Here is a 27,942-nt window from a genome sequence, read left to right on the forward strand (position 1 = left end):
ATGTTTTCTTCTCTAAGATTGTGATAATTAACCACTAATACCTAAAATATTGACACATTTTTCTTTCCAATAGATCAATCGGCAGCCCACCTGGTTTGCATGTTGACACAGTCCCAGTGACGGTACATGCCTGGCCGGCACCACACGTTTGGCAAGTGGTGGCTCCCTCAAACGAGAACTCCCCAGAGCCGCACTGGATTGGATTTGCACTGGTAGTTGGACATTTGTAGCCGGCTGGGCACTTCTTGCATGACGTAGCTTTTGCAAGTGAATATTCACCAGAAATGCAAGCTTGCGGACTTGAGCTGCAATGGGTTTAAATGTTTGCTGAAACTGCTTTATGTTATGCTTAAAACACAAACTATTTTTTTTGTTTAGTTAAATATATATCAATACTAGAGCAACTGAGGCAAAAGTTTTTGTTCAACAATTGTGTCTTGTTCTGTGAAAATTGGGCAAAATGCATAAAGTATCGTCCCAGATTAGCCTGTGCAGTCTGCACAGGCTAATCAGGGACGACACTTTCCGCTTTAATGGTATTTTTCGTTGAAAGGAAGTCCCTTTTTACCAAAAATCTAGTAAAAGCGGAAAGTGCAGTCCGCACAGGCTTATCTGGGACAACACTTTACGCACATTCATTATGCCCAGTTTTATCAGAACAAGACACAATTATGAATGCCCAAAGAAACTTAATTGAGATGGAATATACCCATTCAATTTAAAACGCATGAAATTTGCTGATACACCATAAAAAAAGATACACAGATGTTTTACATATGTTTTTCCCACTACAACTCCTATACTATGTAATCAATATATTACATATTATCGCTCTGGGAAAATGGGTTTTAATTTATATGCGTACAGTGACTTCCGAGATTAGCCTCTGCAGTCTGCACGGTCTAATCAGGGATGATGAGTGTCAGATCAGAAGTGTCGTCCCTGATAAGCCTGTGCAGACTGAACAGGCTAATCTGGGAGGACACTTAATGCAGGTGCATTAAGCCCAGTTTTCTAAGAGATGCTCATATATATAGCTTCATAATAATAGTCGCATTCTGAGAAAACTGGGCATAATGCATGTGCGTTAAGTGTCATCCCAGATCAGCCTGTGCAGTCCACACAGGCTAATCAGGGACGACACTTTCCACCTATATTGGATTTTTGCTAATAAGAGACATCATTTTAACAAAAAATGTCATAAAAGTGGAAAGTGTCATCACTGATTAGCCTGTGGGGATTGCACAGGCTAATTTGGCACGACACGTTAAGCACATGCATTATGCCCAGTTATTTCAGAACACGACTCATAATATTATACTGCTAACCTTGGGTCTGCACATTGACTTCCTGCAGGACAGTCTGAACACGCTTGCTTCTTTGTCTGACCATCCGTGTGTCGCCCAGCGGGGCACTTGATGGGACTCTGGAACGTGAAGGGGCACATGCTGCCAGAGGGGCATTCTGTGCAGTCCATCTGACCAGACAGGCTGTAGTAGCCAGCCCCGCAGGCTGTAGGTGTGTTCCCGTTGGTCTGGCATTCAGATCCAGCCGGGCATGCCTTGCACGTGGCCTCACCCTGGATAGCAAACAGAATTTGAGGTTCAATTCTGCATACAAAAGAAACATCCTTACACCATTTGTATATGTATCATGCTAGCATGTACTTCCAGTCAATATTTAATAATAGCATAAACAACATTTTTTTGCAAATATGAAATACTAGTATACATAATAAACACTTACAAATTAATTAGACTAGTCATTCTGTTTGGCAATTGGAATTCTTCCATTAATAAAGGACCACATGATACTATACCTTTCCTCCCCTGCTGATAAAATTTAAGCTTAAATTTGCATAAAAAATAGAAGAAAACAGAGCTCACCATAGGAAATTAATCAGATGAATCAGAAGTTAGAGGAGTTATTTGCTTACCTCAGGGCTGTAAAAGCCAGTGACGCAGTTCACGGGTGACTCTGAGGGGTCGATGCAGGATTTGCCTGTGGGACAGTTAGTACAGGAGGTGGCTCCAGCGGACGAGTATTTACCCGCCGCACAGATCACCGGGGCTGCATTGGCATTCTGGCAGCTGTAGCCAGCTGGGCATTGGGTGCAAGCAATAACCTGAATAAACACAAAATAAATTTGCTGTCAGGTTGGCATATTTAATTGGTTGTAACCTGTTAATGTTGATCATGCAACATATTGCAAAAAATGTAGTTTGTTAAACATGTCTTGTTTGTCCCAAATAATGCATTTGAACTAATGAAACTAATTTAACAAGGGCTGTTTGTAAAACATGCATGCCCCCCTATATGGGCTATAAGTTGTAGTAGCAGCCATTGTGGTGGTGGTGGTGGTGGTGGTGGTGGTGGTGGTGGTGGTGGTGGTGGTGGTGGTGGCGGTGGCGGTGGCGGCGGCGGCGGCGGCGGCGGTGGCGGTGGTGGTGGTGGTGGTGGTGGTGGTGGTGGTTATTGATACAATGCATTACAAAAATGCAGTTAGCCTTACATTTGGTAAAATTTAAATATATTACAAGGGAGGCAAATGCTGTAACAAAAAGAACATGCATAAACGGTAGTTGTTTCCCTTGTTTGAACGACGCTAAATCCTTAAAATGCCTATTTCCAGTAACTGTGACATTCACCTGTGACCTTGACCTTTGACCTAGTGACCTCAAAATCAATAGGGGTCATCTGCGAGTCATGATCAATGTACCTATGAAGTTTCATGATTCTAGGCCCAAGCGTTCTTGAGTTATCATCTGACAACCACCTGGTGGACAGACCGACAGACTGACAGACCGACAGACCGACCGACAGACCGACCGACAGACCGACCGACAGACCAACCGACATGAGCAAAGCAATATACCCCCTCTTCTTCGAAGGGGGGCATAAATATTCAATTGACCACATGAAATAAATTGATCAACAGTTGAATGTACACAAATATACAAGAAAGTTAGAAATACTGGTATTATAAAGTAGATGTCAGTAAATATAAATAAATAGATAAAAGAATGTACCTTAATGGGTTAAGCAAGACAAAATACGAATAAATATGTACAAGAATAGAACATATGCAAATTTCAGGTTGGGAAGTTTAACTTCCAATCCCATAGATTTTTTCCAAATTGTACTTGCTCATTACTGCACAAACATATGTTGAGAGATTAAAAAAAAAATTATCAGTCAATTATTGTTCCCCTAAAATAAAACTCCAAAATGTTTTGACCTTGATTTCTGCTCAGTTCCTACGGACATCAACTTACATTCCCTGCAAGACTGTAGGAACCAGATGCGCAGGCTGCTGGGATTCTGGGGTCCGAGCACTGGAAGCCAGCCGTGCAGTCTGAGCATGACTTTGAGCCTGCAATACTTGTTGTACCTGAAATAAAAGTGTAAATCAGGGACCATACTTTCTGCCTGAAATAAAAGTGTAAATCAGGGACCATACTTTCTGCCTGAAATAAAAGTGTAAATCAGGGACCATACTTTCTGCCTGAAATAAAAGTGTAAATCAGGGGCCATACTTTCTTCCTGAACTGAATGTTTTCTAAGATAAGACCTCCTTTAAACACATAAAAATTATCAATACCATAAAAGTTTAAGGGACATCCATAATGAGTCTGAGAGGACTGAACTGGCTAATCTGGAATGACACTGTATGAACATTCATTAAGCAAAGTTTTCCCAAAACGAGGCTTATATATGAGCAAGGGACATGAGACTATTTTAAAGCAATTTTACCTGTTCCACAAACATTACAAATATTGACTCCAAGAGGGCTGTACTCTCCCACAGCGCAGTTGACAGGCGTGATGTAGTTTGAACCATCGTAACATTTCTGACCCGCAGGACACTGGGAACATGAACCAGCTCCCACCGCACTGTAGTAGCCGTCTGGGCATTTCTATTATTATAGAGTTTGAAGGTTCAAAAGCATATAAAACTACATATCTGACTAATCTTTAAAAAGAAATATCATACAAGAATTCACTTGAACAATTTATTAATTTTTTTTTTCAAAAATAGACAAAATAATTGTTTTGTTAATTATTTAACACTAATAAGGTTCATTTTAAATTTTTGCACATCCATATAATTTAGTAAAGCAGTTGTTCAAACGATAATATATAAATACATAATTTGCTTTCTAAACTCAAATTCTGTCTTTACAATATAAATGATAACATTATTTTAACCTAGTTACAGTCCATTTTAACAAAGAATATATATTTTATTTCAAGAAAACCACAAATACAAGCCTTTGAAAAGCATAAAATACAGCCTACCGAGCAAGTGCTGACACCCAAGTTGCTGTAATATCCCGCGGTACAGTTCACAGCAGCTGCACTCTTGGACGGGCACTCTTGTCCAGCCGGACACTTGTTACATGATGACTTTCCAGTAAGCACCTGGTACTCTCCGTCAGGGCAGACCATCTGACCCACAGCCGGGTCATCACAGTAGAAGCCCGCCGGGCAGAGTGTGCAAGTGTTGTTGACAACATACTCCCCGGACTGATGTTGAATGAAAAAAGAGTTGATTGAAAATACAAAAGAGTGAGTGCATAAAGAATTACAAAATGTAGCTGTTAAAAAGTTAGCTAAGTGTATTTATTAATTTTTCATTTCAAGGAATTCTATTTAAAACAAAACTCCAGTCTAGGTGGAAGTTGCTCTCCCTGGGGTCGTATTCCAGAAACATCTTAAGTAATTTCTTAAATATTTTCACTTAAGTTCAAAATTAGAATGTTTTGTATTTCTTAACTAAATAAAGACATGCATGTTTTTTTTGGTTTTCCTCAAATGACATTGACATAATGATGTTAATTTGATGTAATTTTCGATGCCTAACTATTGCAGTATCAAATGAAACACTTAAAACAAATTCCCAATTTCAGGATAAAAATAAAATTTAACTAAAGATGCTTCTGGAATACCACCCCTGATTAGCCTGTGAAGACTGCAAAGGCTCATCTGGGACAACACTTATTGCACATGCGTTAAGCCCCATTTTCCCAGAGCAACGCTAATATAGAGATAGAGACTCACAGAGCAAGCAGTGGCTACATCGCCGGAACACGTGTGACCTGCTGGACATCCTGAGCACGATGTACTTCCTTGGAGAGAAAACTGAAACAGGACAAAAATGGACATTCTTCAATATAGAATAATAGTAAAATTTAAACAGATTTTCGTGACAACATTTAGAGATTATTTTTTTGATCAGATGCAGCTTCTCTTTATGAGATAATCACCCAAAGATGTCCATAAATCCCTGAGGTCTGCTTATAGAAAAGAGCCAAGTTGGAGTTGGCCAAATTAATATCTGGACACAAGCTGCTTATTATTTGGCTTAACAGAGACATCAATTTGGTATGTATGTACATAGAGTAGCCAATAAATAAATACTTAATGCTACTTATATAACTTGAGAAAAAAGAACAGTGTTTATATCCAACATTTTCAAAAGGCTCTTAATTTAATAACGTTTAAGCAAATAAATATTGATAAATGCCTATACAATCAATCGTCAACAATTTATAACTATAAACTGTACTGCTCTATGAAATTAACAAGTTGAAATGCTGGCACACATATTAGTGGCCCACTCACCTGTCCTGATGGGCATGCCACTGGGGCTACTTTAGGGTCAGCACACTGGGAGCCCGCAGGACAAATGGCGCATATAACAGTCCCTGTGCTGGCGGCATAGTAACCAGACGCACACTACAATATGAAGGAAAAACAATGTTACTGTTGTCATTGCAATTCCTATCTATATAAGTTCATCCAGTGTTGCTATAGAACTCAAAGTTCAATTGTTCAATGATTCAAATTTAATTAGTGATTTATTCACAAGTCCATATTTCAAAATTTTACAGGAGAGTTAAAAAACTGATTGTTATAAAAGATTGAGCTTTGATTTTAACACTGTTAACATTTTTATACAATTTGTAAACTAAAAATATATTAGATAAAATGTATTTCAGTATATTGCTACCAAGTAATATTATATTTGATGAATTTGCACAGAACTTCATTTGACACTGAAATATTTTTAGTGTGATACTGTAGCAAGTGCACTTATTACTATATTGCACTGGGCTTTCTTTGTGCAATAACTGAATAAGGTAAGTTTTTATGGTTTAACCTTAAACAATTTACTGATTTTGTTGTAAAACCAAGAATAAAATGTTGAAGGATATTGAAAACAAAATAATGTTAAGACCAATTTTGATGTGGGAATCAAAATTATGAGTACTGCTGTGCTGCCATGGCCTAGCATTATGAATCTTTTTATGATGAAATTAATAACTTTTCATTTTTAAAGAAACATTTTGCATATTTATAATGAAAAAACACATGCATTGCTTGATAATTTATTAATCAATTTTAAACAATAATATTACACTGGTATTTCATTTAACATAATTATATTTGTAACAACAAGCATCGAAATTTAATTTGTATACTTCAGAAAAAATAATTTCATTGGAAAAGGCGCAAATTGAAGAGTATGACAACATCACCATACATTGATACACTACTTTGGCTATTATTATTTAATGCGAGTTAAATACAAATGAAATACAAAGAAAATAATAAAAATAAAACACGAAAATGTAACTGATCACGGCAGCTCTTAACTGAAAGTAAACTTTCTGGATTTGTATGACTAGCGCGCATCGGATTTGCACAATGACGTCTCATTTATATCGAACGCTCTGGTTGTTTTCAAATTGAAAGGTTACATGAACTGAATAACACGTGTTTCGTAATGCCTTTAACAAATTCCACTTGTAAACTATTAATCTTGTCTGTATTCATTGATTTATGATACATTGAACATTTTATTGTGATACTTAGTAAACTTTTCATTGAACGATGTATTTGAGACATTTTGACGGCGCTAAGCCGAGAGTGAAGAGATAACAACCTGCAACAAACCCAAAACATGACTATGAGAAAAAGAGAAGACGTGCATTTTAAAAATTGTGGTTCAAACAGTTCTCATGGCTAAAATATTACACCAAATAACTTTGCTGGAAATCAATACTATTTTGGTGCAATAAATGAACATGTGCATGACATTTTCTTAAAAAGAACCATTTAATCTGGAATACCATTCTGATATTTATTATGGACATGTATGGCATAATTCTAGATCATTTTATGCAAAAAAGTCATTTTTGAAAACAAGAAATGTGTTTGTCAGAAACACTATGTCCCCTTCTTCTATCTTCAACATTGCAAAAGTTATGCCAAAATGTTAAAGTTTGTGCAAACAAACCAACAGACCAACAGACAGGGCAAAAACAATATATCCCCCTCTATAGTGATGGAGGACATAAAAATGTCACTTATCACTGTTTTGCGCTAAGGTGACGAAATGCTTAAAATTGTATCCATTACACTTAACTACAATCCATATACAATAAAGGCTTTACTCAGTAATACATTTCTTTTTCAGGAGTGTTGTTTCACTGGTTTATATATCATACTTAATTTCTTTGACAAACAAATAGACCATTGTGAACAGGTCCGTTTTACTATGCTTTATCATTGTTTAATTACTTAAAAATGGCTTAATAATATTAACTTAAATGATAATAATCTCTTAATCTCAAAAAAATAATTATCTCTAAATCTTAAAACGATGATTATCTCTAAATCTTAAAATGATACGTTTCTCCAAATTTTAGGTATGTATTCTCACCGATTTGCAAGTCTCCATTCCATATCCATCTTGATATTCACCTGTTGGGCAATCATCTGGCAGGGAGGTACGGCTTGGGCACTTTTTACCTGCAACAAATATATAAGTTAAATCATTTGTAATTTATACACACAATTTAATTGAATGCTTGTTGAAAGCTAGAAGTGTGTGTAGAAGTCTGAAACATTTTTTTTACAACATCCAGAAAGGGTCTTGAACTTGACGTATCAAAACCTGGAAAAGCTCTCTTGTAGCAGCAGATGAAAATGAAAACCATATCATAACAAAATACTTTGCTCTGGTGCTTATAGAAAAAAACCCATTGAAAACAAGTGAATAAGATTTTGAAAATGTTTCTTCAAACCCGGAAATGGTTTACAGTTAGTAGTTAGCTTATGAAATAGAAATGAGAGGTGCTCTGGGAAACTGAGGCTTAACCCTTTGCATGCTGGGAAATTTGTCGTCTGCTAAATTGTCGTCTGCTGAAGTTCTAAAATTAGCATTTTCTTCGATTTTTTTCAAAGAATACTATCAGAATAGCAAACAGTTTGGATCCTGATGAGACGCCACGTTCTGTGGCGTCTCATCTGGATCCAAACTGTTTGCCAAGGCCTTTAAAATTCGGTTCCCGCACTGAAAGGGTTAAAGCATGTGTCTTAAGCGGCATACCAGATCGGCTTGAGCAATCCGCACAGGCTTATCAGGGACGACGCTTATTTGGAATGTTTGTTTCAATTCCTTCCTTTCTGAATGAAAATCCGATCAGCCTGTGCGGACTGCCCCGTTTTCCCTGAGAGAAGGTCTAATGAGTGCAAACTGAAGTCAAACCTTGTGGACACTGGGTACATGACGTCTGCCCGGTTTGATTCTGGTACCATCCAGCGGGGCATGCTATCTGAGCCTCAAGTCCGGCGGTCGGACACTTGTAGCCTGCGTCACATGACGGGCATGATATGCTGAGATTGCCTGCGTAACTTCCAGCCGTGCATTGCACTGGGTTTGCTGTTTTGTCAGAACATTTGTACCCAGCTGGACAAGGAATGCAACTCTCGAGCCCTGTGGTTGAGGCGTAAGAGCCATTTTTGCAGGCAACATCTGTGGAGAATTAATAGTAATAATATAATGATTTGTAATGATTTTATTTTCCAAAAAATGAAAAACATGTGTATTGTGACATTATGTGATTATTAATTTGAGAACCAAAGTACCAACTTTTTATATCAGTAATTTGAGCACAATAATACTAACATGTAAAAAAAGATAAGAGTCGCATTCTGAGAAAACTGGGCATAATGCATGTGCTTAAAGTGTCGTCCCAGTTTTGACTGTGCAGTGTGCACAGGCTAATTAGGGACTACACTTTCCGCCTAAATTGGATTTTTGCTAAGAAGAGACTTCATTTGAACAAAAAATGTCATAAAAGCGGAAAGTGTCGTCCCTGATTAGCCTGCGTGGATTGCACAGGCTAATCTGGAATGACACTTTACACACATGCATTAAGCCCAGTTTTCTCAGAACACGACTCATAATATTACCAAATGTTTTTTATATCAGATTCACTCATTTAGCTCTAAAAGGTTAAACATTTCATGCTCAATGCTATATTTTGATGAACTACAATAACTATGAAAAACAACATTTTATTTTCAAACAGATAACAAGTACTTACTTGCAGTGACTGTAGGGCACTCAAACCCCACCTCACACGTCACACAAGAGCCGGCACCCGAGGCTGCCTTGTATGTCCCTCTACCACACTGGCTGCACAGCTTCTGACCAGCATCACTAAAATGAGCAACGCTGTTTACATGAAGAACTTGCATCATCCACCTTTTAATGTACATGGGCTAAAGTCCACGCAAATCATTTAAGTCATGTGATCTATGAAAACTTGGCTTAATGAATTTGCTTAAAGTTCCGCCTCAGATGGATTTCTGTTTAGATGAAACTTTTCCTTCAAACAACAAATTTCATAAGAGCTGAAAGTGTCACCCATGATAAGCCTGTGCGGACTACACAGGCTAATATGGGATAACACTTTACCCACATGCATTAAGACTAGTTTTCCCAAAACAAGGGTAATTCATTGCTATAAACTAGACATGTGTCTCTATGTTTGGGATGCCTTCACATTCTGCTTCAGGTTGTACAAACTCAGATGATGATGATAATGATAACAGACAACAACATTCTGGGCAACAGCTACCCATCCATCCAGCCAGCTGCATTTATTGTGTAATCCAATAGATCCGAAAAATGGAACAAACCTTTTTTGCTAAAGAAAAGGGCCTTAATTTCACAAAAATACCTAAAATGCAACCGCCCACTCCAGGTTATTCCATGTTTCTAGACCAAAAAGTTGCAATAGGTACATGTGGATTTTTTAAATCAAAGAAAGGACAAAGTAATTGGTTCTAAAGTGATGAAAATTACTCAGAATATTGATAATAAGCATATACAATAAATTGAAACAATCTAAATAAAAGGAGAACACATCTGTCAAACTATAAATGTGCAAGGGTAGGTAGGAAAACCTTAAACAAACATGAAACAATTTTGAAAAACTGGGCTAAATGCATGCAAGTGTCATCCTATTTAAATCTGTGCAGTCTGACACTTTCCATGTTTAAGGAATTTTTCTTTCAAAGGAAGTCTCTTCTCACTCCAAATCCAGTTTAGGCTGATAATGTCACTCCTGAATAACCAGTGTGGAAAGGCTGATGATGTCACTCCTGAATAACCAGTGTGGAAAGGCTGATAATGTCACTCCTGAATAACCAGTGTGGAAAGGCTGATAATGTCTCTCCTGAATAGCCAGTGTGGAAAGGCTGATGATGTCACTCCTGAATAACCAGTGTGGAAAGGCTGATGATGTCACTCCTGAATAGCCAGTGTGGAAAGGCTGATGATGTCACTCCTGAATAACCAGTGTGGAAAGGCTGATGATGTCACTCCTGAATAGCCAGTGTGGAAAGGCTGATAATGTCACTCCTGAATAGCCAGTGTGGAAAGGCTGATAATGTCACTCCTGAATAGCCAGTGTGGACAGGCTGATAATGTCACTCCTGAATAACCAGTGCGGAAAGGCTGATAATGTCTCTCCTGAATAGCCAGTGTGGAAAGGCTGATAATGTCACTCCTGAATAACCAGTGTGGAAAGGCTGATGATGTCACTCCTGAATAGCCAGTGTGGAAAGGCTGATGATGTCACTCCTGAATAACCAGTGTGGAAAGGCTGATAATGTCTCTCCTGAATAGCCAGTGTGGAAAGGCTGATAATGTCACTCCTGAATAGCCAGTGTGGAAAGGCTGATGATGTCACTCCTGAATAGCCAGTGTGGAAAGGCTGATGATGTCACTCCTGAATAACCAGTGTGGAAAGGCTGATGATGTCACTCCTGAATAGCCAGTGTGGAAAGGCTGATAATGTCACTCCTGAATAGCCAGTGTGGAAAGGCTGATAATGTCACTCCTGAATAGCCAGTGTGGACAGGCTGATAATGTCACTCCTGAATAACCAGTGCGGAAAGGCTGATAATGTCTCTCCTGAATAGCCAGTGTGGAAAGGCTGATAATGTCACTCCTGAATAACCAGTGTGGAAAGGCTGATGATGTCACTCCTGAATAACCAGTGTGGAAAGGCTGATAATGTCACTCCTGAATAACCAGTGTGGAAAGGCTGATAATGTCACTCCTGAATAGCCAGTGCGGAAAGGCTGATGATGTCACTCCTGAATAACCAGTGTGGAAAGGCTGATGATGTCACTCCTGAATAGCCAGTGTGGAAAGGCTGATAATGTCACTCCTGAATAGCCAGTGTGGACAGGCTGATAATGTCACTCCTGAATAACCAGTGTGGAAAGGCTGATGATGTCACTCCTGAATAACCAGTGCGGAAAGGCTGATAATGTCACTCCTGAATAGCCAGTGTGGACAGGCTGATAATGTCACTCCTGAATAACCAGTGTGGACTTCACAGGCTATTCTGAGGCAACAATGCACATGAATTAAACCCAGTTTTCCCAGAACAAGGTTCAAACCCATTTTGGTGCCCCTTACCTGTATTCTCCAGGAGGACAGGCTACGGGTGCGGCTGTTTTGTCCGTACATTCCGATCCTGCAGGACAGGTTGTGCAACTGGCAGATTTCACTGCATCAGCATAGGTGCCGTCAAGACATTCTGTACACACATTGGAGCCTGCCGGACTGTAGAAGCCCTTGTTACAGTCTGTGGCGGTACTCACAGTTGGACACTGTTGACCTGTTGGACAATTATGTTTAATGACTGTTTTAATCCATCTATATATTTGATAGAACCTTTCAAAAATAGGATTTTTTTTATTACACAAGTACACTGCTATTGGTACTAACATTCCTTTAACAATGTTGCCAATTAATGAATTTAGCATAATTTGTATTGTATAAATTTAAAATTGTACCCAAAGATCTATTTTTTTGGATGATATGTCAGTATTAGAATGCCAGTTACTGGATAACAAACATCCCAATGATCAATCAGTTCCAAATTGTTTTCAACTGACAAGTGAACATATCATGTATGGTTTTCAATTGCAGTGGAAGCACATCTTTTATCGTTCCATTTATTTTATTTTCCTTGTCAATAGGAGTGTGTGGATTGAGAGCATCCCCCTCCAAACCATACAAAAGTACATAAGTAGACAGTTGTTTATGCATATCAGGGCTCGACACTAACAGTCGTCCGTTGACCCGGGGTCAGTAAAAAATAGGGAGGACCAGTGAAACTAGAAATTTGGTTGATCCGTCGGACCAGTTAAAAATCCTGGCCAGCTTATTTTGAAATACTGGTGGAAAGCCATTTTCATCAATAAAACAACTTTATATGTTCATAATAAACCGATAATTTCATAATTATTTTATGGGCCGACTCGAGACTGGGATAAAAATAGCAACATATTGGAAATTCCAATTTTCTAGATGCCCTGATGACAAAAACCTGTTGTCGGATCAAAAAATCGATTTGCGTTCTGCAAATGTCTCCTGACTTCGCCATGATCGATACACAAATTAACATAAAATTCGAAGCTTTCGGATAGAGAAATGAACAAAATGGTATTTATTATTTTGAAAAAGCAGTAATAATAAGCATTTTATCGATCCTAGTACCATCAGAATATACTTTGTTTACTGTGCGAATTTACACTGCAGGGCACAGGATAATGTTTTGATATTGCCGTAGAGTAAACTTGTGTATTTTTAAGATTACAACTTTTCGCGATGTGGAATTTTATTCCGGGGGTGGTTGAACCTCCGCCTTAAAAACCTAAAACTAGGCTCACCATGTCACTTATATGACCGTGTGATGTCCTGCGTCCGTTGTGTGTGCGTGTATGCGTCTGTCAACAATTTGTTTGTGTAGACAGTAGAGGGCACAGTTTTCATCCAATCTTTATGAAATTTGATCAGAATGTTTATCTTGATGAAATCTGGGTTGGGATTGTATTTGGGTCATCTGAGGTCAAAAACTAGGTCACTAGGTCAAATAATAGAAAAACCATCAACAATTTGTTTGTGTAGACAATAGAGGTCACAGTTTTCATCCAATCTTTATGAAATTTGGTCAGAATGTTTATCTTGATGAAATCTGGGTTGGGTCATCTGGGGTCAAAAACTAGGTCACTAAGTCAAATAATAGAAAAACCTTGTGTAGACAATAGAGGTCACAGTTTTCATCCAATCTTTATAACATTTGATCAGAATGTTTATCTTGATGAAATCTGGGTTGGGATTGTATTTGGGTAACCTGGGGTCAAAAACTAGGTCACTAGGTCAAATAATAGAAAAACCTTGTGTAGACAATAGAGGTCACAGTTTTCATCTAATCTTTATGAAGTTTGGTCAGAATGTTTATCTTGATGAAATCTGGGTTGGGATTGTATTTGGTTAGTCAGGTGAGCGATTCAGGGCCATCATGGCCCTCTTGTTATATTATTTCTTACTAAAACAAAGGGGTACAGGCAGTATTTATGTAAATATCTACAATGACTTTCACCAATACTTTTTTTTTAATGTTACTTATGACACTTGGGATTACAAAAAAAAACTTGTCTAAAGAACTTTGGTAAAGATATCTGACATGTACATCTTTTAATAAGTTGGGTTAATGGGAAATATACATATTTTTGTATTGACCAATGATTAGGTTTCTTAGAAGAAATTCATAAAACATTTGTTTTTATTCTCTTTTTATCAGTATCAATATTTTCAAACACCTACCCAATTTAACTTAAACAACCGTCTACAATTATATTTAAATAACTTAAGTGTATCATTTTAATTGCTTTAAATCTGAACAACGTTATGTAACCTATAACTGTTTTTGCCCAATTACTTCCCTTAGATATAAATATGCCACCACTTTCCGTCTGCAATTGCTAAGGGTCAAGTGTTTTCAGCCTGTACACATGTGTTTAAAGATGTTTAGATACAGAGCTACTATTTTGGTATGTATCATTGAATACACAAGTAATTAGTATACAAATTTACATTTGTTTTATAATTTAGATGAAAGCACAAATTATTGTATTGAATTAAGAGTCGTGCATTTTATGGTTGATGAGGCATTAAACAGAACAACAGAAAATCAGATGAATGTCATTAAACACATATGTATTTAAAGCAAAATGTATTTTTAGTTTTTTTAGTTGAGAGACAAAAACTAAAAAATAACAACTTTTCATCAAGGACCACATATATATAGATTTAAATAGGAACTTGAGTATAGTAGTAGGATAGGTACTAGTTACCAGATACAATAATATGTCACACAAACAGACGTTATTCTTTGAAGTGGTTGTTATATGGAAGCTGTTGATTGATTTTCATACAATAATTGCCTTACAGGTTACATAAAGATACCATGAAGGCTCCCATTAATAATAAAGAATGGATGAAGAAACATATGTGATGACAGAAGTTATGATCTTAGTTTGCACACAATAGATGGTGATATATTTCAATGACATTCACATGTGTGTATAATAACTCATAATTTCATTTTCAGTTTTTAATATTATTTTGGCAGCCGGCCCCGTCTTGAACATCCCCCCCCCCCATCACTTTTTAACCAAATGTTATATTTCGCAATCTTCCAAGACTAATGAACATTTGGTATGCAAATCTCTGTAAAAGTGTGAGTTATTTGAGACCGTTTGCGCTAGTATTTTCCATGTTGGAGAAATTTGTTGTTTTTAAATGTTAAACTACTCTGAAGTATAAACAGCAGGTGCTCACGAATTTATTTATTATCTCATTTTTGGTAATAGTCTCATCCATTTAAAACTAATGACAAGACAGATCCTACATGCTGTGGGTGCTTTGCAGGTAGACTGGATTTAATTTTTTTATTAATGAGGAGACAGTTTATTCCTGCTGGGCATGGTATACAAGTAGATTGGTCCATTTTAAATTAATGAGGAGACAGGTCTTATCAATTAATGACTAGACAGATCCTACCTGCCAGGCTTGTTATACATGCAGTTTGGTCCCTTATTAATTAATGAGAAAACAGATCCTACATGCTGGCCATGATATACAGGTAGACTGATCTATTATTAATTATTGAGAAGACAGATCCTACCTGCTGGGCAAGATAAACAGGTAGAATGGTCTATTATAAATTAATGAAAAGAAAGATTCTACCTGCTGGCAATGATATACAGGTAGACTGATACATTATTAATTAACGAGAAGACAGATCCTACCTGCTGGACATGATATACAGGTAGACTGATCCATTATAAATTAACAAGAAGACAGGTCCTACCTGCTGGTCATGGTTTACAGACAGACTGGTTCATTATTAATGAATGACAAGACAGGTCTTACCTGCAGGGCATGGTAAACAGGCAGATTGGCCTGTTGAGGGCTGGTATTCACCGCTGGGGCAGCCGACTGGAGCATCCATTCCATTGGTGGGACACTTCTTTCCTGCTTCACATGCCGTACAGGTTGAGGCACCAGCTGCGGCGTAGGTTCCTGCTAAACATTGGACAGGGGATGCGGTGGTGGTCGTTTCGCATTTGCTACCTGCGGGGCATGTGGTACATGCAGTGGCACCCGCTGAGCTGTACTTGCCAAGGCCACATACTGTCTGTGTTGTAACTGTACAGTAGTAACCTGCGCTGCACTGGGTACATGAGGCGGCTCCAGCAGCAGAATGGTAGCCTGTAATGTAGAAAGTAGGCTTATAATAATAACCTAGAACTAACTCCTTTTCAAATTCAGTGCAATAACAATTTGATTAAATTAAATTGTGTGCCAGTTTGTATATTAAAATGTCCATGGCCAATAAATAATAGTTTGTTCTATATGACAAAGTATTTTAAGACTGCAATATCAATTTTAAAATATAAATTAAACAAATATTTTTTGAATATTCACTTTAAGATAAATAAAAGACAATACAGTACACGCATTTTAATTATTTTTAAACACTGAACATGTATCACAAATTAAAGAAACAATCCAAAAATCATCACGGCAATATTATTAGTACACATTTTTATATAACAAGTTCACAACAGCAAAAACTGCAAAAAAAAACTGCATTCTCAAACAGACATAGAATTATACTTGAACTCAAACACAGACAAACTGAAAATCACATAAAATACACATTGTGCATCAAGAACATTGTCTGTGGAAAAAAGAATACGTAAAAGGAACAAAAAACAAGAAAAATAAATTACACAATCAAAAAATATTAATTACTATATATTTCTGTAACACACTAACTATTGCCTTTACAGTGCTCTAAGAAGGTCTTCCACAGATTTGGGTCAAATATATGTTCATAATAATGTATAGGTATGTATAATTTATTATGCAAATGATACAGTTATCACAAGGAAGAGTTTATGTTCATCTGTGAGAAAAGGGAAAAATAGTTCAGCATGCACACTGGTCATATAATCTGAAACTTCAAAACACATTGTTAGTGTACACTGAAATTATAAAGCAAACAACCAGCTTTAAACAGCTTTTACAGAAAACATTCAAATATGAATCCTATAACTGGGTAAATAATGATTGCGTTTACACATAATGTTCTTTCTAAAAAAAATGTAAGCGACATTTAAAATAAAAAATAACCGGGCATGTAAAGAGCATGAGGATTAATGTTAAAATTGCTGTGTTGGACTAATCCATATTATTCTACATGTATTGTTTAAATAGTTTCTTAATAAAATTAGTCTTGAATATAATGGAAACAATCTACACTAATTATGAGAGATGAAGCAACAGTTTGTAATGGAAATGTCTATAATAATATGCAGCTCAAAATAGAAACTGTTGAATGTTTATAGATATAACATTCACAGTCATCAGTTCAACATGCAACAATACTTGTTTTATATACAAAGCCCCAAAAAACCATCATAAAGCACAAATGTTATACAAATGGCACATGCATAAAGATTTGAACAACAAGTATAATAATTTATAATATGATACTGGTGGAAATCAAATATAAAATAAAGTACAAAAAGGAAATATGATGATGCATTTTTTAAATATTTTAAAGCGTAACTACACTGAAATAATGGATAATACCTATTTTTACACAACCCAGGTTAATTCATTAGAAACCCCTTTGTTATTAACACACACAACTGTTAACAAGCAATGCAATCTTTTATAAGTAGAAGCATACAGTTAAAGGCTCATTTCATCTGCATTGCAATAAATAACAGGTTGCACTGCAATAGTTGGTCTCTTCATTTTGCCAATAGATAAACCAATATTGCGTGCTGAGAGAACAGTCAATTAAAACGCATGCAGTGCATTGAACAACATGTCTGTCAAGCAAGTCAATGTTATTTCACACAAAAAATACACATGCAGGACATAGATCCAGGTCTGATACCTGATTCACAAGTGGTACACCCTGCCTGTCCCAAGAAACTGTATGTCCCCGAGGCACAATCTTTCTTTGCCCCAGGGTCTGAGCAGTTTTGGCCTGCTGGGCACTCAGTGCATTCAGCAGCCCCAGGGTCACTATAGGTACCCACGGGGCATGGGGAGCACCCAGTGACCCCTGCTGGACTGAATGTCCCTGACGAGCAGTTCTTGGTTGCTGTTGGCTGAGTGCAGTCCAGCCCAGCATCGCAAGTGGCACATCTAGTGGAGCCTGGGGGACTGTACAATCCTGACAAACAGTTGGTGCAAGTATGATCTCCTTCTGCGCTGTAAGTGCCCATTGGGCAGAGAGGGGGAAGGGTTCCACTGGTAACAGCAGGATCCGTACAGTTGTAACCTGCTGGGCAAATTGTGCAATTTCCTTTCCCTGCGATGCTGAAGTATCCAGCTGCACATACTGAGCAAAATGTCACTCCTACTGGGCTGAACATTCCAGCTGGACAATCTGTAGGTGTCTGGGAGGTTACAGAACAGTCCTTGCCCGCTTCACAAATTGTGCAAGCTCCAGCTCCAGCCAGACTGTAGTATCCTCGAGCGCAACTGGTACAGCCGTAATCCCCTACAAAACTGAATGTTCCAGCAGAACAGTTGGGTGGTACGATAGTTTTGTCTGTACAATTCTTACCGGCAGGACAAATTATGCAAGTACCAGCTCCTTCTAAGCTGTACTTTCCATCTAAACAAGGATAACAAGATACCTGTTCAGCTTCACTGTATGTTCCTGGCGGGCATTTGGTTGGGACTACAGTGTTGTTTTCACAGTTCATGCCAGCAGGGCAGATGTCACAGCTGGAATTTCCTCCTATACTATAATGGCCTGCAGGGCAGTTTGTACAGCCTGCATCTGCCGGTTTGCTGAATGTTCCACCTGGACACGTTGGTGGCGCTACATCCTTTCTTGTGCAATTCATTCCAGCTGGACAAATGGTGCAAGATTCGGATCCTGCGAGGCTATAGTAACCTGATGTACAAGACGTGCAACCTGCTTGACCTGCTTTGCTGTAGAAGCCTGCCTCACAGTCTGGGGGTTGATCAACCACAGCCGGGTTTGAGCAGTTTTTACCAGGTGGACACTGAGTACATTGAGAAGCAGTGCTATTACTGAAGAATCCGGACTCACAATTTGCACACTTCACTGCGCCAGGAGGGCTGTAATAGCCAGCAAGACAGGCCACAGGTGTTGATGGAACAGTGCAGTCATATCCACCCTGACAAGGCTCACACACTGTAGACCCTTGCGAGCTGTAGTAACCATTTTCACATGTAGTACAATTCTCTTGGCCTACTAAGCTGTACTGTCCGGCTGGGCATGGCGTGATGTTGGAAGGATCTACGCAGTTTTGTCCTCCAGGACAGATCGAGCAATCTGTAGCATTTAAAAGTATGCTGTAATAACCATCAGGGCAGAACACACAACCATCCCAGCCTTCTTTGCTGTACGTTCCCGCCTGGCATGGAACTGGGGTATTGGTCTCACAAGTGTAACCAGCAGGACAAACAGAGCAGTTAGAACTACCAGCACTGCTGTATTGACCTGACAAACAGATTGTGCAACCAGCATTTCTGCTGATACTGTAAGTCCCTGCTGAACAGTTGCTTGGTGTTTTGTTATTAGCAGAGCAGTCTTTGCCTGCGTCACAGACGGTGCATTCTGAATATCCCACCAAGCTCCATGTACCTGGTGGACACACAAGGCAGTTGGTGACTCCCTCTGGACTGTAGAAACCAGCATTACATTGAACAACATTGTTTGGGTCTGTGCAGTTGTATCCACCAGCACACAGGTTAGTACAGTTTGTTGATCCATTTTGAGTGTTGTAGTATCCACTTGGACATGTTATACAGCCTATCCAGCCCTCCAGACTGTATGAGCCTGCGGGGCAAAGTTTCGGTGAATTCAGAGAGCAATCATTTCCATTTGGGCATATTGTACAACTAGCGCTGCCACTGGTGCTGTAATATCCAGTCTGGCAAATTGTGCAACCTTCATCACCTTCCTTGCTATATGCCCCTGCTGAACAATTTGACGGGGTAACAGATTTATTGGAACAATCTTTACCAGCTGGACATTTGGTACACTCATTTGCCCCTTCTAAACTGAAGTACCCTGTATTACATGGTGAGCAAGCTATTACACCTTCTGGACTGAAAGTTCCAGCAGCACACTTGTGAATATTTGAGGAATTGAAGCAGTCATAGCCCGGTGGACACACAGTGCAGGCACCCTGGCCGGATGTGCTGTACCAGCCAGCTGCGCAGGCTGTGCATTCTGCCTCCCCTACAGCACTGTACATACCTGCCTCACACAAGTTGGGTGTAGCTGCGGGGTCACTACAGTTATACCCTGCAGCACAAATGGTACATTGTGCAGCCTTTGAAGAGCTGTAGTAACCTTTAGGACAAGCAGAACATTTTGCCACTCCAAGAGCACTGAAAAAACCTCTACTGCAGTCAACGGGTGTCAAACCAGGGTCAGTGCAATCCATTCCAGCTGGACAGATAGTACAGTTTGGTGCTCTGGCTGAGCTGAAGTAGCCTGGAGGGCAGTCAATACAAGCAGCAACCCCAGCGGGGCTGTACTTTCCTGCAGCACATTCTGTAGGTGTCCCTGATCGATCGGAGCAATCCATTCCAGATGGACATTGGAGACAGGCAGCTGAAGCAGAGGTGTTGCTGTAGGTCCCATCGGGACACGTTACACATCCGGCCCATCCTTGTTTACTGTATTGGCCTGCTGGACAGCTTGTATTTGTACCTGGGTCAATGCAGTTGGAACCTGCCGGACAAATGACACACTCAGCAGCAGATGCGTAGCTGTAGTAGCCTTCTTTGCAAGGTGTGCAATCTGCTTGTCCTAGAGGACTATAGGTGCCTGTCACACAGTTGATTGGTGTGGCAACTTTGTCACTGCAGGATTTCCCTGCAGGGCATGGCAGGCAGTCTGCTTGTCCAGTGTTTGGCTGATAACTTCCAGATGGACATGCTAATGGAGTTACTGTACCATTGTCAGGGCATTCAAAACCAGCCGGACAAATAGAACAGGACTGTGACTGTACAGCAGCGTATGTACCGGCTTGGCAAATTTCTGGTGTTCCTGTTGCTGAAGATCCACACTTGTAACCAGCCGGACAAGTCAAGCATAGCTGTGCTTTAGCAGAGCTATAATTACCCATGCCACATTCTGAACAATCAGCAGCACCCACCGTTGCATAAAACCCTGCATTGCATGGTGTTGGAGTGACAGTGGCCACCAAAGAACATTCATAGCCTGCAGGACACAACATGCAGAACGATGAACCTGCAACACTGTAATTTCCTTTACCACAATTTGAACAGTCTGTTGATCCAGCTTCTGAAAACGTTCCACCTGAGCATTCTATTGGTATTTGTGTGGAAGAAGATGGACATTTGTATCCCGCTGGACATGTAATGCATGATGTTGCCCCCTGTGCAGAGCTGTAGTTTCCTGCACCACAATTTTCACAATCACTGGCACCAGCTCCAGAATATGTTCCTCCGTTGCAGATTGTAGGTGTGGTTGTAATTTGAGAAGCACATTTGTAGCCTGCTGGACACGCCATGCATGTAGATGATCCATTGGAAGAGCTGTATTTTCCTGTACCACAATCTGTACAACCTGATGCACCAGCTTCAGAATATGTGCCTGCATTGCAGATTGTAGGTGTGGTTGTTGTTGCAGTTGCACATTTGTAGCCTGCTGGACACGTCATGCATGTAGATGATCCATTTGAAGAGCTGTATTTTCCTGTACCACAATTTGCACAATCACTGGCACCAGCTTCAGAATATGTGCCTGCATTGCAGATTGTAGGTGTGGTTGTTGTTGCAGTTGCACATTTGTAGCCTGCTGGACACGTCATGCATGTAGATGATCCATTTGAGGAGCTGTATTTTCCTGTACCACAATCTGTACAACCTGATGCACCAGCTGCAGAATATGTCCCAGCTGTGCATACTTCGGGAGTGGTTGTATTTGCAGAAGAACATTTGAAGCCTGCAGGACACAGTTTACATGAACTTGCTCCAGTATCACTGTATGATCCTAGTCCACATTCCAACTGATAAGTGCCATTACATCTGTAACCTGCACTGCATTGTGTACAAGATGCTGCAGCTTGTTCACTGAATGTTCCTGAAGGACAGCTAGTGCAGTCTCCTTGGCCTAGAGCACTATAGGTTCCTGCTAGACACCTGGTTGCTAGGCTGCTGTTGCAGCTATAACCAGCTGGGCAATCTACACAACCTGTCTGGCCAGTATTTGCTTGGTATTTACCCAATGGGCAGACTGAGCAAGAGGAGGCTCCATCGGCACTGTAAGTTCCAATACCACAGTCTGGGCAGCTAGAAGCTCCTTGTCCTGCATACGTCCCAGATGGACATTTTGCTGGTATTACTGTTGTTGCAGATGAACAATTGTGACCTGCAGGGCATGTCGTACATGATGATGACCCATTTGCAGAGCTGTAGTTTCCTGTACCACAATCTATGCAAACTGTAGCACCAGCTACAGAATATGTACCTGCAGCACATATTTCAGGTGTAGTTGTTGTTGCAGTTGCACATTTGTAGCCTGATGGACACGCCATGCATGAAGATGATCCATTTGAGGAGCTGTATTTTCCTGTACCACAATTTGCACAATCACTGGCACCAGCTTCAGAATATTTGCCTGCATTGCAGATTGTGGGTGTGGTTGTTGTTGCAGTTGCACATTTGTAGCCTGCTGGACATGTCATGCATGTAGATGATCCATTGGAGGAGCTGTATTTTCCTGTACCACAATCTGTACAACCTGGTGCACCAGCTGCAGAATATGCCCCAGCTGTGCATACTTCGGGATTGGTTGTATTTACAGAAGAACATTTGAAGCCTGCAGCACACAGTTTGCATGAACTTGCTCCAGTATCACTGTATGATCCTAGTTCGCATTCCAACTGATTAGTGCCATTACATCTATAACCTGCACTGCATTGTGTACAAGATGCTGCAGCTTGTTCACTGAATGTTCCTGAAGGACAGCTAGTGCAGTCTCCTTGGCCTAAAGCACTATAGGTTCCTGCTAGACACCTGGTTGCTAGGCTGCTGTTGCAGCTATAACCAGCTGGGCAATCTACACAACCTGTCTGGCCAGTATTTGCTTGGTATTTACCCAATGGGCAGACTGAGCAAGAGGAGGCTCCATCGGCACTGTAAGTTCCAATACCACAGTCTGGGCAGCTAGAAGCTCCTTGTCCTGCATACGTCCCAGATGGACATTTTGCTGGTATTACTGTTGTTGCAGATGAACAATTGTGACCTGCAGGGCATGTCGTACATGATGATGACCCATTTGCAGAGCTGTAGTTTCCTGTACCACAATCTATGCAAACTGTAGCACCAGCTACAGAATATGTACCTGCAGCACATATTTCAGGTGTAGTTGTTGTTGCAGTTGCACATTTGTAGCCTGATGGACACGCCATGCATGAAGATGATCCATTTGAGGAGCTGTATTTTCCTGTACCACAATTTACACAATCACTGGCACCAGCTTCAGAATATGTGCCTGCATTGCAGATTGTGGGTGTGGTTGTTGTTGCAGTTGCACATTTGTAGCCTGCTGGACATGTCAAGCATGTAGATGATCCATTTGAGGAGCTGTATTTCCCTGTACCACAATCTGTACAACCTGATGCACCAGCTGCAGAATATGTGCCTACATTGCAGATTGTGGGTGTGGTTGTTGTTGCAGTATCACATTTGTAGCCTGCAGGGCATGTCATGCATGTAGATGATCCATTTGAGGAGCTGTATTTTCCTGTACCACAATCTGTACAACCTGATGCACCAGCTGCAGAATATGCCCCAGCTGTGCATACTTCGGGAGTGGTTGTATTTACAGAAGAACATTTGAAGCCTGAAGGGCACAGTTTACATGAACTTGCTCCAGTATCACTGTATGATCCTAGTCCGCATTCCAACTGATTAGTTCCATTACATCTATAACCTGCATTGCATTGTGTACAAGATGCTGCAGCTTGTTCACTGAATGTTCCTGAAGGACAGCTAGTGCAGTCTCCTTGGCCTAGAGCACTATAGGTTCCTGCAGGACACCTGGTTGCTAGGCTGCTGTTGCAGCTATAACCAGCTGGGCAATCTACACAACCTGTCTGGCCAGTATTTGCTTGGTATTTACCCAATGGGCAGACTGAGCAAGAGGAGGCTCCATTGGCACTGTAAGTTCCAATACCACAGTCTGGGCAGCTAGAAGCTCCTTGTCCTGCATACGTCCCAGATGGACATTTTGCTGGTATTACTGTTGTTGCAGATGAACAATTGTGACCTGCAGGGCATGTCGTACATGATGATGACCCATTTGCAGAGCTGTAGTTTCCTGTACCACAATCTATGCAAACTGTAGCACCAGCTACAGAATATGTACCTGCAGCACATATTTCAGGTGTAGTTGTTATGGCAGTTGCACATTTGTAGCCTGATGGACACGCCATGCATGAAGATGATCCATTTGAGGAGCTGTATTTTCCTGTACCACAATTTGCACAATCACTGGCACCAGCTTCAGAATATGTGCCTGCATTGCAGATTGTGGGTGTGGTTGTTGTTGCAGTTGCACATTTGTAGCCTGATAGACATGTCATGCATGTAGATGATCCATTTGAGGAGCTGTATTTTCCTGTACCACAATCTGTACAACCTGATGCACCAGCTTCAGAATATGTGCCTGCATTGCAGATTGTAGGTGTGGTTGTTGTTGCAGTTGCACATTTGTAGCCTGATGGACACGCCATGCATGTAGATGATCCATTTGAGGAGCTGTATTTTCCTGTGCCACAATCTGTACAACCTGATGCACCAGCTGCAGAATATGCCCCAGCTGTGCATACTTCGGGAGTGGTTGTATTTACAGAAGAACATTTGAAGCCTGAAGGGCACAGTTTACATGAACTTGCTCCAGTATCACTGTATGATCCTAGTCCGCATTCCAACTGATAAGTGCCATTACATCTATAACCTGCACTGCATTGTGTACAAGATGCTGCAGCTTGTTCACTGAATGTTCCTGAAGGACAGCTAGTGCAGTCTCCTTGGCCTAGAGCACTATAGGTTCCTGCTAGACACCTGGTTGCTAGGCTGCTGTTGCAGCTATAACCAGCTGGGCAATCTACACAACCTGTCTGGCCAGTATTTGCTTGGTATTTACCCAATGGGCAGACTGAGCAAGAGGAGGCTCCATCGGCACTGTAAGTTCCAATACCACAGTCTGGGCAGCTAGAAGCTCCTTGTCCTGCATACGTCCCAGATGGACATTTTGCTGGTATTACTGTTGTTGCAGATGAACAATTGTGACCTGCAGGGCATGTCGTACATGATGATGACCCATTTGAAGAGCTGTAGTTTCCTGTACCACAATCTATGCAAACTGTAGCACCAGCTACAGAATATGTACCTGCAGCACATATTTCAGGTGTAGTTGTTGTTGCAGTTGCACATTTGTAGCCTGATGGACACGCCATGCATGAAGATGATCCATTTGAGGAGCTGTATTTTCCTGTACTACAATTTGCACAATCACTGGCACCAGCTTCAGAATATGTGCCTGCATTGCAGATTGTGGGTGTGCTTGTTGTTGCAGTTGCACATTTGTAGCCTGCAGGGCATGTCATGCATGTAGATGATCCATTTGAGGAGCTGTATTTTCCTGTACCACAATCTGTACAACCTGATGCACCAGCTGCAGAATATGCCCCAGCTGTGCATACTTCAGGAGTGGTTGTATTTACAGAAGAACATTTGAAGCCTGAAGGGCAAAGTTTACATGAACTTGCTCCAGTATCACTGTATGATCCTAGTCCGCATTCCAACTGATAAGTGCCATTACATCTATAACCTGCACTGCATTGTGTACAAGATGCTGCAGCTTGTTCACTGAATGTTCCTGAAGGACAGCTAGTGCAGTCTCCTTGGCCTAGAGCACTATAGGTTCCTGCTAGACACCTGGTTGCTAGGCTGCTGTTGCAGCTATAACCAGCTGGGCAATCTACACAACCTGTCTGGCCAGTATTTGCTTGGTATTTACCCAATGGGCAGACTGAGCAAGAGGAGGCTCCATCGGCACTGTAAGTTCCAATACCACAGTCTGGGCAGCTAGAAGCTCCTTGTCCTGCATACGTCCCAGATGGACATTTTACTGGTATTACTGTTGTTGCAGATGAACAATTGTGACCTGCAGGGCATGTCGTACATGATGATGACCCATTTGCAGAGCTGTAGTTTCCTGTACCACAATCTATGCAAACTGTAGCACCAGCTACAGAATATGTACCTGCAGCACATATTTCAGGTGTAGTTGTTGTTGCAGTTGCACATTTGTAGCCTGATGGACACGCCATGCATGAAGATGATCCATTTGAGGAGCTGTATTTTCCTGTACCACAATTTGCACAATCACTGGCACCAGCTTCAGAATATGTGCCTGCATTGCAGATTGTGGGTGTGGTTGTTGTTGCAGTTGCACATTTGTAGCCTGATGGACATGTCATGCATGTAGATGATCCATTTGAGGAGCTGTATTTTCCTGTACCACAATCTGTACAACCTGATGCACCAGCTGCAGAATATGCCCCAGCTGTGCATACTTCGGGAGTGGTTGTATTTACAGAAGAACATTTGAAGCCTGCAGGACACAGTTTACATGAACTTGCTCCAGTATCACTGTATGATCCTAGTCCGCATTCCAACTGATTAGTGCCATTACATCTATAACCTGCACTGCATTGTGTACAAGATGCTGCAGCTTGTTCACTGAATGTTCCTGAAGGACAGCTAGTGCAGTCTCCTTGGCCTAGAGCACTATAGGTTCCTGCAGGACACCTGGTTGCTAGGCTGCTGTTGCAGCTATAACCAGCTGGGCAATCTACACAAACTGTCTGGCCAGTATTTGCTTGGTATTTACCCAATGGGCAGACTGAGCAAGAGGAGGCTCCATCGGCACTGTAAGTTCCAATACCACAGTCTGGGCAGCTAGAAGCTCCTTGTCCTGCATACGTCCCAGATGGACATTTTGCTGGTATTACTGTTGTTGCAGATGAACAATTGTGACCTGCAGGGCATGTCGTACATGATGATGACCCATTTGCAGAGCTGTAGTTTCCTGTACCACAATCTATGCAAACTGTAGCACCAGCTACAGAATATGTACCTGCAGCACATATTTCAGGTGTAGTTGTTGTTGCAGTTGCACATTTGTAGCCTGATGGACACGCCATGCATGAAGATGATCCATTTGAGGAGCTGTATTTTCCTGTACCACAATTTGCACAATCACTGGCACCAGCTTCAGAATATTTGCCTGCATTGCAGATTGTGGGTGTGGTTGTTGTTGCAGTTGCACATTTGTAGCCTGCAGGGCATGTCATGCATGTAGATGATCCATTTGAGGAGCTGTATTTTCCTGTACCACAATCTGTACAACCTGATGCACCAGCTGCAGAATATGCCCCAGCTGTGCATACTTCGGGAGTGGTTGTATTTACAGAAGAACATTTGAAGCCTGCAGCACACAGTTTACATGAACTTGCTCCAGTATCACTGTATGATCCTAGTCCGCATTCCAACTGATCAGTGCCATTACATCTATAACCTGCACTGCATTGTGTACAAGATGCTGCAGCTTGTTCACTGAATGTTCCTGAAGGACAGCTAGTACAGTCTCCTTGGCCTAGAGCACTATAGGTTCCTGCAGGACATTCAGTTGCTGTATTGCTGTTGCATTTATTGCCAGCAGGGCAATCTACACAACCTGTCTGACCAGTATTTGGTTGGTATCTACCAGGCGGGCAGACTGAGCAAGAGGAGGCTCCATCTGCACTGTAAGTTCCAATACCACATTCTGAGCAGCTAGAAGCTCCTTGTCCTGCATACGTCCCAGATGGACATTTTGCAGGCATAACTGTTGTTGCAGATGAACAATTGTGACCTGCAGGACATGTCGTACATGATGATGATCCATTTGCAGAGCTGAAGTTTCCTGTCCCACATTCTATGCAAGATGTAGCACCAGCTACAGAATATGTACCTGCAGCACATATTTCAGGTGTGGTTGTAGTTGCAGTCGCACATTTGTAGCCTGCGGGACATGTCATACATGATGATGACACATGTGCAGAGCTGTAATTTCCTGTTCCACAATCTATGCAAGCTGTAGCACCAGCTAGAGAATATGTACCTGCAGCA

At 40.8% G+C, this 27,942-nt stretch overlaps 2 protein-coding genes across 2 annotated transcripts in view; both read right to left on the reverse strand.

Moving 5' to 3' along the window:
• LOC127877824 (zonadhesin-like) overlaps window positions 1–15,804 on the reverse strand; it is a 43,764-nt gene extending 27,960 nt beyond the window's left edge. Inside the window, 13 exon segments of the mRNA XM_052424083.1 lie at window positions 91–305; window positions 1,329–1,579; window positions 1,937–2,125; window positions 3,276–3,391; window positions 3,754–3,916; window positions 4,299–4,526; window positions 5,061–5,141; window positions 5,625–5,738; window positions 7,729–7,817; window positions 8,557–8,823; window positions 9,398–9,513; window positions 11,788–11,989; window positions 15,595–15,804. Coding sequence (XP_052280043.1) covers window positions 91–305; window positions 1,329–1,579; window positions 1,937–2,125; window positions 3,276–3,391; window positions 3,754–3,916; window positions 4,299–4,526; window positions 5,061–5,141; window positions 5,625–5,738; window positions 7,729–7,817; window positions 8,557–8,823; window positions 9,398–9,513; window positions 11,788–11,989; window positions 15,595–15,673 — 2,110 coding nt within the window. The 5' untranslated portion in view covers window positions 15,674–15,804.
• LOC127878747 (proprotein convertase subtilisin/kexin type 5-like) lies at window positions 15,748–21,569 on the reverse strand. The gene is made up of 3 exons (XM_052425275.1): window positions 18,387–21,569; window positions 17,636–18,085; window positions 15,748–15,933 (listed from the first exon to the last, which is right to left on the reverse strand). Exons 1-3 carry the CDS (start codon window positions 21,567–21,569, stop codon window positions 15,748–15,750), a joined length of 3,819 nt encoding a protein of 1,272 aa, XP_052281235.1.
• Window positions 21,570–27,942: the final 6,373 nt, after the last annotated feature.

The sequence above is a fragment of the Dreissena polymorpha genome, chromosome 4 (genome assembly GCF_020536995.1).
Source record: "Dreissena polymorpha isolate Duluth1 chromosome 4, UMN_Dpol_1.0, whole genome shotgun sequence".
NCBI lineage: Eukaryota > Metazoa > Mollusca > Bivalvia > Myida > Dreissenidae > Dreissena > Dreissena polymorpha.

What these genes read in the sequence shown, in the direction of transcription:
- LOC127878747 (XM_052425275.1), bottom strand. Translation starts at nt 21,569, where the DNA reads ATGACGTGTCCAGCAGGCTACAAATGTGCAACTGCAACAACAACCACA. An exon ending in CATACAGTGAAGCTGAACAG is followed by an intron (nt 18,086 to 18,386) that starts GTATCTTGTTAT and finishes CATTTTGCTCAG; the next exon opens with TATGTGCAGCTGGATACTTC. An exon ending in GTGTACCACTTGTGAATCAG is followed by an intron (nt 15,934 to 17,635) that starts GTATCAGACCTG and finishes TCTACATTACAG; the next exon opens with GCTACCATTCTGCTGCTGGA.